Source organism: Rhododendron vialii, chromosome 12a (genome assembly GCF_030253575.1).
Source record: "Rhododendron vialii isolate Sample 1 chromosome 12a, ASM3025357v1".
NCBI lineage: Eukaryota > Viridiplantae > Streptophyta > Magnoliopsida > Ericales > Ericaceae > Rhododendron > Rhododendron vialii.
Window position 1 is genome coordinate 24,716,110 of NC_080568.1, and position 12,373 is coordinate 24,728,482.

At 35.1% G+C, this 12,373-nt stretch overlaps 1 protein-coding gene across 4 annotated transcripts; it reads left to right on the forward strand.

Annotated features, from left to right (window-relative positions):
* Nucleotides 1–3,800: 3,800 nt before the first annotated feature.
* Nucleotides 3,801–10,935, forward strand: LOC131311760 (uncharacterized). 4 transcript variants are annotated; one of them, XR_009195564.1, is made up of 4 exons: nucleotides 3,801–4,449; nucleotides 6,532–6,966; nucleotides 7,675–7,768; nucleotides 9,557–10,935. XR_009195564.1 is itself a non-coding variant. In XM_058339327.1 (3 exons), exons 1-3 carry the CDS (start codon nucleotides 3,923–3,925, stop codon nucleotides 7,682–7,684), a joined length of 972 nt encoding a protein of 323 aa, XP_058195310.1. In that variant the 5' UTR covers nucleotides 3,801–3,922; the 3' UTR covers nucleotides 7,685–8,155. The 4 variants fall into 4 exon arrangements, 2 of the variants coding, with proteins under 2 accessions (XP_058195310.1, XP_058195309.1); XR_009195565.1 differs by having other exon boundaries at nucleotides 10,601–10,935; XM_058339327.1 differs by lacking the exon at nucleotides 9,557–10,935 and having other exon boundaries at nucleotides 7,675–8,155.
* The last annotated feature ends 1,438 nt before the right edge of the window (nucleotides 10,936–12,373 follow it).

Sequence of the window (12,373 nt, forward strand, 5' to 3'; positions counted from 1 at the left end):
CTAGTCGAATATCATTTCATTCTCAATTTCTTTTCCACATATTTGAACATTGTTATTATACCGGCGAAATGAGATGTCTAATGTGAAAAATAGCCACCACTTAAATTTTGGAACTCTCTAATGCATAATGTCCAAAATTCAAAAATGCCTAAACCATGGGTTATATGTTTTATACTTTAGCAATTATTAAAAATGGGAGCAATAATGCTAAATATTGTGTAATGAATTGCTCTTAGACTTGATCCGTTGAGACAATTCAAGTAGTTCGATTGTTTTTATATTCTATGTATTTTACTGTATTAAAAAATTATGTTAGGTTTTTCAATTCTTAGCACAAATGTTTTAACATTGCTTAAAACGAAATTTTATGGTTGAAATGTGTTCAAAAATGCCCCGCTTACATAGTTTTCTGGCTACGCCACTGAACAAGAGTCACCGCTTGCATAACATTAAGCATCCAATACAGACTCACAAATCACCATGATCAGTAGAGGAGAGATTGCTACATTTTAACGGATAAGTAGTTGAAAATCAAGGGCTCAAAAAATGCATAAAGAAGGGCCAGCTCTCCAGGAATGTTAAATGACTCTACAAGAAATTTTTCGGTGCCGGGTGGCTATCGCGTGGTGCCCGCTCGGCACATCCGAGCAGTCCGATGCGATTTTGGACGGCTCAGATTTGAAGAGAGAAAAATGAGGGGTGAGGGGAGAGAGAAAATTTCAATATGAGCCACCTAAAAGCGCATCGGACGGCTCGGTAGTGCTGAGTGGGCACCACGTGGGATATACCCGCTCAGTACCGAAAACTTTCTCACGACTCTACACTATCCTGTCTTGGAAATGACCCTCTTTTTGGGCGGCAAAATAATAGGTTAACGATAGGTCATTGTTTCCGTTAAAGAAGAAAACGGTTTCCATCCATGACTTGGATGGAATGTTAGATTTGTCCTCAGCAAGTAGCAATTGGATAGTTGAAAGGGCAAGTGTGTGTAATTAATAGTTGAAAGGGGAATAAACAAAAAAATGAAAAATTTAAGGGGCAAGTACAAATTTTCCCCTTTGAACGGATTTTCAAAGTTTGTTAAATTATCAAATCAAGCTTGATCAACTATATATTTGGCTCATTCATCACCCCGAAACGGAACGTTGAAAAAATCATGGAACACTTAAGTCTATGTATTATTGAACTATTGAGTAGTTGTTTTCTTATGTCATTTTTCATCACGGATTCACGATTGTATTAATTGACCTTATGTAATAATACTTTATCATGGAGTAAGTAAATGTTTTCTATCAAAGTCTTCGAAAACATCCTAGATTCTCGGAATATCCTTTTATATTCCCAGATAATGTTTGCGTATCAAAATCTTTGAAATCTTCATAGATCCTCGGTAATTGATTTTTTCACCCCTACACTTTTAATTGACACATTTTAACCCTCACACTTTTAGTTGAGTGTCAACGTCCCTCTTCCGTTAGACAACCATTGGAACTATATACAAAAAATGGCCAATTTAATGACATGAAAATCCTTTGTATTTAATCCCTCTTTATCCCCCACTTATAAAAAGTAAAACTTTTTCTTGTAATCGTCTTGTTTTTTTGCAATAGCACAATTTGCACTTTTCTAATAACCTATTTATGTGAATTTATTTTTTCAGTTTTAAAATTCCACAACCAATTAGTATATTTTCAATTAAGTTCTATGAATATACTCCATTAATAAAATTATACACCCCAAAAAATGTTCCATCCACCAATTAAGATAATCTTAATTATGTTAAAACTATTCAACATATTTAATGGTACATTGATAAATAATGGAATTCTTCCCAGTTCGTTTTAGGGTTTTAGATTTTAGATTTTAATCATTATCCTATTTCTCTCTAATCATTACTTTTTATTTTTTTCTGTATATCTCTCTAATTATTACCTTTATTTTCAATTATTACTCTATTTCTCTCTACACTCATTACCTATAAAACCAAATCCAAAATCTCAAAACGAAAGGAACATAAAGGTTATGAGCTTTTAAAGCGTAAGTGTACCATAGAAAGTACATAGGCAAAGTTAAAATTGACACACCAAGAAAGATATGTAAATCTATATTTTCTTGAAACATTGACTAGTTGTATGAAGCAATTCATCGTTAACGAGAAGCTTAGAGAGGACAAAAAGTTAAAGTTTTAGTACTATTTTTAGGTTAAGTTCCGCTAAGATTTTTGAATTTTTTTCTTGTTTTTTATTTTAATTTTTTTCGCGTTTGTTAGTTTTGCACCTAATTTTTGTAAATTATTGATTCATCTTGTCAAAACGAATTGAAAAAGTAAAAAAATAGTATAATTTTTACCAAAATATTTTTGAAAATATCTAAAATAAAACCTAAAAAGTCTTAAGCAGAATTTAGCCACCAAGAAAAAATTAAACATAAAATAACTTTAGATGTCCTTAAACTGAGGAGAAACTTTTTGGTATACTCGGTATACCACAAACTTGGTATCCCCTCCTCACAAAAAATGTGACACTTGGCAAGCTGTAATTTACAAGGACTTCAAGTGTAATTATTCCTCTCCAATTCATATTGGCTCTAAAACAATCTCTTTTTCCGGCACAAATGCTAAAAGCTAAAACAACTGTGCTACTTGCACATATGTTTTTGCACATATATTTTTGTGGGGCCCATATTGAGATTTCACAAAATGATCCGAATCGTTCATCTTTTTAAAAATATTTTTCTGGAGGGTTCCTGTAAAAAATCAACTCCAACGGATATTGGTAAAGGCTTTCTTAGAATTCGTAGGGCAAAACAAAATGATATAGTGATTGTAGTTTTTGTTTAATTTTTGGCTATTCTAGTTTTGTTAAATCTTTGTGCTTTCAACGGAAACTTGACTATTGTTAAATTTTACTGCGGACCTTTTATTTTTTGAAATGATCTAAATCCTCATAATTTATACTTTACCTTTAAATTACAATTAAAAAAATAAACCCTTGAAACATGTAGTCACTTATTCATAAAATAATGATCTTTTTTTTATTTGGAGCTGGAAATATAAAAAAATATAAAAATGGATGAGAAGATAGCAAAGAGATTAGCAGGGACAGCAGCACGTTGTTTGGACAAATAAGCCAAGTGGCTTATTTTTTTGTCCTTATTCAAATTTTTTTTCATTTGTTAGTTGTCGTTCATTTTTGGGGGATTGTTGCATCGTCAAATTTTTTTTTGATTTCGATCATAATTTTTTACTTTTAAGATTCCTCTCGTCATGACGATGCAATAATCCCTCAAAAATTAACGACAAACTAAAAAATGTGAAAAAAAATTTGAATAAGGACAAAAAAATAAGCCACTTGGCTTATTTGTTCAAACAACCAATTTTTGGGGTCGGGGGTGTTTAGCTTTTTTGTGCCAAGAGGCGCTTGTGCCAGAAAAAAACCCAATATGAATTGGGGAGGAATAATTACACTTAAAGTTTTTGTAAATTACAGCTTGCCAAGTGTTACATTTTTTGTGAGGAGGGGATACCAAGTTTGTGGTATACCGGGTATACCAAAAAGTTTCTCTAAACTGAGTCACTGGTCTAATCATGTGGAAAATTTATTCGTTCTTACAGTTGTTTACCAGAAGGAAGACATAAAATTTTGATCGGTCAAAAATAATTATAAACTGTCCCAATTAATTTTCAATCTAGATCATTCAAAAGTATTTTAAACGCACGTAATTTAATGTCGTAAATATTCCCCATGGAATTATGGAAAGCTCCATAAAGGAAATTTTAAAATCCTACGTGAATTCATTCTACTGCTACAACCATTTTGTGAAAAATTCTCGGTTCCCACCGGAGACCTCAATTCAGGTTCCCAAATTCTCTCACCCAATACACCAGTATACTCCCTCTCTCTCTCTCGAGCGCGCGCGCGCCATGGCTTCCTCTATCTCACACCCACCACCACTGCTCACATTATCCCGCAAGTCAACCCATCTGAAACTCTCACCCAACCCAATCACCAAGGTTTTACACTTCCAGTCAAACCCATTCCAATCCTCTCCTCATCTGGGTCCTCTCCTCACCGCTCAAAAACCCCTTATTCTCTCTCCCGCAAGAGTTTCTTCACGCGGGTCTCTCGATTCCACACATGAAATCGAGCCTCTGTCCCCCTTTGAGGAAAGACCAGTCAAATTCCTCTTCTGGGTGTTCTTCTGGGCATCTCTATCCCTTGCCTGTTTTGCTGCATCAGGTGATGCCAAAGCTGCTCTTGCTGCCGATTCCATTAGGGCCTCGAGCTTCGGTCTGAAGGTTGCGAACGCGTTGCGGGGCTGGGGTTGGCCCGATGAGGCTGTTGTGTTGGCCCTAGCTACACTTCCGGTAATTGAGCTTCGTGGGGCTATTCCGGTTGGGTACTGGTTGCAACTCAGTCCTTTAATCTTGACGGTCTTGGCTGTTATTGGGTTATTCTCTTTTTTATCTATTGAGTTTTTTTTTAAAAATTTATTTATAACTTTATTCCGATTTGCTGAAGATTGATTGGGTGATTTTTGTTGTCCCAATTTAGATTCAGGAAGTACACTACATTTAAGGCAAGGGTCGTCCAATTTTTTTTATTGGTTTTCCACTTTTACCCTGTTTGATAAAATATGCGGGGAAAGGCTAGAACACATCACTCCTAAAAAGTGCATAATCAATCTCTAAGTACACCTTCATAATCAATCTTTAACTATGAGTAAAATATTCTGATTACAAGTCTTTTCTTTATCTAGCACGTATAAACCTAGAAGAAGGACTGATCGAATGATCAAAATAGGTGTCTTGAAGTAAGTTTATAAGGTCAAAAGACATCAGTCCAATCTAAAAGTGGAAACAATTAGGGGCGCAGTCATGATATTCGTGTAATACAGGCAAATACTCAATTTCATAAGCCACTAGAGCAAGTCTCTAATTTTAACAGTGTTATAGATAATTTATGATTTTAGAGGAATCCAATGCGTAATAATACTATACAACACACGGAGGGATCAGTGGTTCAGAGTAGGAGAAAGGAGAACGACTGAAAGCGGCAAAGGGAACAGAGGAGGAGACTGTCCATTTCCATCTATATGCAAAGTTCTGATGACTATCCCACATACATCGGGAAATCCAATTGTGGAAATTTTGAAATTGACCAAATTTCTAATTTTGACAAATCTTTGTCCTATTGGATTGGGATGATTTGTGTTTGCTTTTTATTTGTTGAAAACCTTAACGGTGTCTGTTTTGAATTTCGTAGAGAGTAATTTTTTTTTTTGGTTTCGATGTGAGGATTATATATTTATATTGATGATTGTGAGATTGCCGATTAATTTTTGAAAAAGTACAACAAAATGCGATAGCAACAGTGATCGTCTGGCTCCACCCATGAAAGGAACTTAATGCTCTAGCAATGAACAACCATGTGATTTCATCATGATTGTATTATGATCTTATGATGTACTACAGACTTAACCACGTTATGAATATTTTACTGTTCAGAATGTTTTCGTATCAACATCTTTGGTAATTTCATATATCCGCAGTATATCCACCTATTTATATTTTAGGCCCAGGTTGACCAAAAGTCTCTTTCCAATAATGGCAGAGCAAATTGTTTTTTGCACTTTAGAAATTCACTGGATTGAGGGCGGAATAGATCCATCTGAAAGCAGACTGTCGCACATTGAGCTTGCATGGCCTGTTCACTTGCCTATTCTAATGGATATAGTTGACCTAGAGAGAAGTACCTCACTATAGAAGTACTCATTAGGGAGCTCAGTCACTCAGGTAAGTGGGCCAAATCTGCAGCTCGAGTGCCATTGCCAAGGAAGGCTTAAAATGAGGGTGCCACTTTCGCATAGTGAGATATTTGTTGCTATCATTCAAGGTCCTCCAGCAAGAGCTCTTTTGTAGTCCTCGCTTTCAATCAACTTGAGGATGAAGTAGTTGTGGTTGAAACCACCTCAAAATCAACTGTCATTAGAAAAGCGCTACAAATCTCATAACTTTTGTTTGCCAGAAAAGTCTGATCCACTAAAATCACAGGGTTTATAACATAACCATTAACCACACACCCTCATAAATAAGAGCTTTTTTGGTGATACAATTTACAATCCTTTGTATCATTCACTACAAAACCTCATAATATTGCTTATTGTAGGTCGGCTCGTATTTATCCAAATAAGTGTGGTTGTAGTGATTTTGAAGAAATGCATTCCTCAATTTGCTGACACGTATAGCTTGATGACTTTGCCGCCTTCAACTTCCGCTTACTTAGATAAGGGACTGATTGTGTTTAAAAATGCAGTTAAGTGGTTCAAGTTTCTAGTGGACTTTCTTTGATCAATTTTCCTGTTCTATCTTCATGACCTACAAAATAAAATTTTGAGGAACATAGTCACACTTTTTTCCCTTGCTAATTTGCTGTGGTCATCCATCTGATAATTGAGAAGCCGTTACTTCAGTTTGGAATGTTGCTGGTTTGGTGAGCTTGAGTGTAACTAATCTTGGGGCCACAATTGTAGGAACATGGTTCCTGTGCCCTTCATTGTACTCTATTTGAAGAAATTTGCAACTTTCCTTTCGAGGAAGAACCCTTCTGCATCTCGTTTGCTTGAGCTGTTATTTGAGAAGACCAAGGAAAAGGCTGGTCCCGTGGAAGAGTTTCAATGGCTTGGTCTGATGCTGTTTGTGGCTGTGCCATTCCCTGGAACAGGGGCATGGACTGGAGCTATCATAGCTTCCATTCTCGATATGCCGTTCTGGTGTGCTGTTTCAGCAAACTTCTGTGGCGTGGTGTTCGCCGGGCTTTTGGTGAACTTGCTGGTGAATCTTGGGCTCAAGTATGCCATTGTAACTGGTATTATTTTGTTTACCGTTTCAACTTTCATGTGGAGAATCCTTAGGAATCTTAAAAGATCTCTCAGCTCATCAAACTGCTATGGTACTCTGGACGACAGGTAACTAATGATTTTTAAGTTCATAAAATACCCCAATTCATTGGGACATAAGGCTTACTTTGCTTTTGTTTGAGGTAATTACATCGGGGTATTGACTTGGAGGATGGACATAGAATAAATCTTAACCATAAAATAAAGTTTCACTTAGATCTTAATTCAGTGTAAGTGGATAAAAAAATTAAAAAAGAGAGGAGACTTTTCCTTTGATGTATTTACAGTAAACTGAAACTATATATTGTGGTATTGTGGCTGTCACCTATTTCAAAAAAAGAAAAGAAAATGTGTTTTAGATTATATATGACGGTAATGATAAATTTTAGTATTTTAAATATGAACCAATGACATCATCCTTAGCTCTCTATCTCACACATGCGCATCATACTTGGATTTTTTGGTGATTACTGGAACTGGGCCATTATGTTTTGCACATATGATTGATTAGCAAGACTTCTAAATTTGCCTAATCTTGATTGTTAATAGACTTCGGTAAATTTATACTCATATTCATTTATACCATCATATGTATCATCTTAAACTTGGCAATTTATTCAATTTTGATAAATTCATCACACAAATCAAACGACAAATGTATCATATTAGATTATTTATATATATATATATTTTGAAATATAACATCTATTATAAATTATTGGTTTGGTTCCATTGTTGTTTATCTACCCTTGATTCTTGTTTTTTTTTTTTGAACAGCAACCCTTGATTCTTGTAAGCTGTACTTATATGCTGAAATCCCGTACTTTTGACATAGATTGAAGGAGATGTTGAATTCTTGGCCTAGCTGAATGTAAGAAATCTATTTATTGTGTTGCTTGGAAGTCACCGTTGAAGGCTAGTTCAGTACCAGTTGGAGGTAGTTAAACGTATGAAATGAATGTATGAGTCATTGGGTTTGTTTTAGAAACTCTCTTTTAGCTCAGCTGTTTTATTTTACTAGAATTGACTAGTAGGAAGTAGGAGGAAGCTTTGGTCTCTGCTTTCACGGAATGTTCGCGGGGAGTGAAGCGAATTTACGTTAATAGAATGCTGTGTAGTCTGTAGAATAGTGAAAGCAAAATACGAGTAGAAGCAAATACATTGGTTAAAAATGGGATAGGCAGACTGGCAGCAACCCAGAAAATATGACAATCCCCATGTCTTGTTAGAATCTTGATATGCAAATGCACATTACTTTCTTGCTTCTCACCCGTCATAAATTTACAAGAATCATCCAATTTCGTGTTCCTTCTTACGGTTTGGGGCTTTTGTTCTGGAGGTGAAAATGAGGCACGAAGTCGGGCCACAGGAAAGAATTGGATGTGGGTTGACTGGTGGCTGCAAAATACTACTATACTTGTGTAATGGCTGCAGTTTAAGGTTTTGGGTTCACTAATTATGAGTGTGTTTAGAGGTTTTATTCTGTCAACCTCTAACTTAGAGTTCAAGTTTTAGAGGTCTTTTGTGTGTGTGTGTGTGTGTGTGTCCATACGGTAGGTGGTGTTCCTTTATCCTAGTACTATTCAAACTCCAGTTTTTCGAGTTTATCTCTGACCCTAATGTGGACCAGCTGTAGTTGAAGCAAAACTTGCTGTTTCAAATGGTCACAGGTCCAGTGTCCTGTTCATTAGTTACCCCTATGATCTCTGAGCTTGGTTTTTGATTGTCAACTTAATTCAGCTGGCTAATCATGTAACACTTTTTAGTTCCCTACTCAAGATTCAATTATTTTTCTCAAACATGATTGCCGATTTTTTTTGGATATGTTTTACAGGTTCGGCCCTAGGATCTCTGAGCTTGATTTACGATTGTCATAATATTAATTTTGTAAATACTCTTGCTTGTGATTAACATAAAGCTAATATTTGTTTTATTTATGTTAATCTTGTGTGTTTTATAATCCTCTTGATGTTATGACTTAAATAGTGTAATTTTTTTTAATTGATAAGTGAGGTGTCCAGGTTAGCTTAGATGTACATTGACTAATTCTGGAGACCTCCTTTTATGAAACTATTTGCAAAAAGAAAATATGAACTAGCATGTACTAGAGGTATTCTCTCTTTGAACACACAATAATGAGATAAACTTTGTTTTTTCATTAATCAATAACAACTAACCTTGCCCTAAGGCATATATATCCTTATTTATAATGATAGCATTCTACCCTAACAAACTAAAAAGGAAATAAAATAATGAAAAGCAAAATCTAAGTCTTAGAGAACAAGAAATTAATAAAAGGAAAATAGAATCAACATAAATAAGAAAACCTAATATTCTAAGCAATTTATGCTAAAACGCAAAGATTTCTAATTAAATTCTAATTTAAATGAAACGAAATTCATATATTTCTAGAATATTTTTCATCAAGAGTTAAATTTGAAGTTTGACTAATTAATTTTCAGAGTGATTATGACAGTGTTATTTTGAAGGACCACGCGAAAGCCATTCCTCACCTAACTCTAATACTACTATATGTTGTATTTAATTAATAATTAATTAATTAATTCCTCAGATCTTCCTCGTCACAATCTACATCATAAATCAATTATAATAATAACTGTAAATTAGTTTATGGTCTTCTGGTCTTATCTATCACTAGGTAATCACTGTTGACTATCGACATACTAGTAATTACGAGTGCTGCTAGCCGCCCGCCCATGTGTTGAGTAGCCGCCCATGAAGGAAAAAATGAGGCTGGCCGGAAACAAGGAAAGCAAAATGACAAAAGTTGGCAGCCGTGCCGGATGTGAAGTCTCCAAAGGCTGCCCATTGGTATTAACGTGTGGGCCGGGGTGGATGGATGCACTTGTTTTTACTTTTTGGGTATAAATATGTATGTGCTAATGTATTGAGGTGTGGGAAATAGAAAGAAGAGAGAGCAGAGGAAGAGAGAGAGAGAAAGTGAGGGAGCCCCTCAAGGGGTTCACCCCCCGCCAGTGAGTTGTGTGTGAGAGCAAGGGATAAGAGAGAGTGTCTCCTCCTCCTCCACCGTATTTGTATCTACCCACAGTGAAATATCTCCTCTTCCGTGGATATGTTCTTTTGGAAACCACGTGTATCTTTGTGCTGTGTGTTTGATGTGTGTAATTGTTACCGCTCGCTTCCGCTACCCAACACATTGTACATACCATGTACATATGAATTTTGTGGGGTTCACTTGGGGTCCTATAAAAATTATCCGAACCGTCCATTATTTTTAAAATACTCCGTATTTTTTTTATGGAGCCTCGAAAAATATCAGTTCAATCCGATATCGGTAAGGATTTTTCCGGAATGCGTAGGGATAAAACTGAGCAGTTAAGTAGTTTCGTCCTTACAAATTCAGAAAAAATATTTACTAATATCGGATTGAGTTGATTTTTTACAGGGCTCCATTAAAAAATATTTTAAAAATAATAGGCGGTTTGAATCATTTTTTTGGGACTCGAGATGAGCTCCACAAAACTCATATGTACATCATATGTACATTCTCATCTGTACTCATAGCGTTATTGCATAAGTATTGATGAGTCGTGGCATTCCTATTAATGTTTTCTACTGTGGTATATACGTATATCACAAGTTTAGAGATCGAACTCTAGAAGTTCATTATTTTTTCCATATAGATGATGTGTTTTCCTTCTTCTTTTTTGGGGTAATGCAGGGTGTTTTAGGCCAGCTTGCGCGCACCTCGAACTATTCCCTAAACCCCCTCTCACAGCCGTTTCATACGCTTACGCGTGGGGGTGAGGTGGCTCTAAGAGTTATTGGCAAGGAAAATCGAATCTGAGACTTTAGAATGTAACAAACACCTGAGTCACAGGCCAAAACTACTTGGCCAACCCGGCCCTTGGGATTCTTTTTTCCCTTTATTTAATTGGTCGTGCGTATAAATTATATGATCCAGATACTAGGAAATGAGTTCAAGATTCTAGAATTAGTCGAAGTATGTACAACCTGACCTTGACATCCGAAAAAAAAACCTAGCAAATGACGAAATTTACAAAATAAAATCAAAATGTTTGTGTGGGTTACCCGTCTTGCAGCAAGACACACGGTTCAACCTCCACTTGAAAGAATTGTGTCTATAAAATGGTTACAAGAAGTTTTTTTTTTTTTTTAACATAATTTTTTTTAATAAATCTATGAAAAATATTACAAAGATTTAACGGATCATGGGCTTATTGATGAACACCACTCGAGAACCAAATCCAAAGAAAAACAATGAGACAACCAAAATACCACAACAAAAACAAAATCAAAACATCCGCCGAAACGACCCAAAGAACCTGAGTAAATTAGTCAAACCAAACCCAAAGCTTTCTTGTGCCTTACCTCAGGAAATTAAGTCAGGGGTGATATACGTACATATATACTAGCACTTTCATGTTTTCTCTTTCTATAAACGCAAATCCAAACATACCTTTTAAGTGAATTGCACTACTATTGATAGTATTTATTCTTTCTATTACTCTTTTTTTTTCTCGGCAAAAGAATTTTATTAATATTTGAAAAGATACAAAGATTAAAAGGACAATAGTCCCTCTATAATCAACCCATTGGATTGACAATAATGTCTATTAGTTTATAATATAAATCCGCATTTTACATTTTTATTCTTTTACCAAACTTTTGTGTTCCCTACATGTCAGATGTACTTTCTATTTTACCTAAATGCCAACTTTGCCCTTAGTTGTTCACCTCTACTTTTTGCTAGGGGTGAGCAAAAAATCCGTCAAACCGCGAATTCAATCCAATCCAAACCGAAAGATTTGGTTTGGTTTTTTAGTGGTATGGTTTGATCATGGTTTAAAAAAATTAGAAACCGCATTATATGGTTTGGTTGGCGGATTCACATTCACGGTTATGATTCCAAACCGATCAGAACCGTATATAATACATACATATACATATATAATTTAATTATGATTCACCAAATAAATATGGGAGCCTTAGTTAACTACTTTCCTAATTTTATTGATCCTATTAAATCCACCGCAATATTTAATTTTTTTCTCTGTTAAGATAATTTAAACTAAACTTCTATATATCATCCACAATCCTAATTTCCTATGAGTATTAATTTATTATACACAAAAAACACATGGGATCACTAGATCAGTCAACTTTCACGATCCAATTCCTAAATTTCTATACATGAAAACCAATTCCAATTCCTATAATTCCTTCACTACTAAGACTAATTATCCTAAATTTCTATACATGCAAACCGTGGTTTAAAACAGAAATTGAACCGTATTTTAATGGTTTGGATTGATTTGGTTCTATGTTTTTTTTGGGTTGGTTTGGTTCTTCAAATTCATAATCCGTAGGTATTAGTTTGGTTCTTGATTTAATATAAAACTGAACCAATCCGGACCATGCTTACCCCTACTTTTTGCTGTTGCAGGTTCACGGCTATTTTTTTTTTAAATAT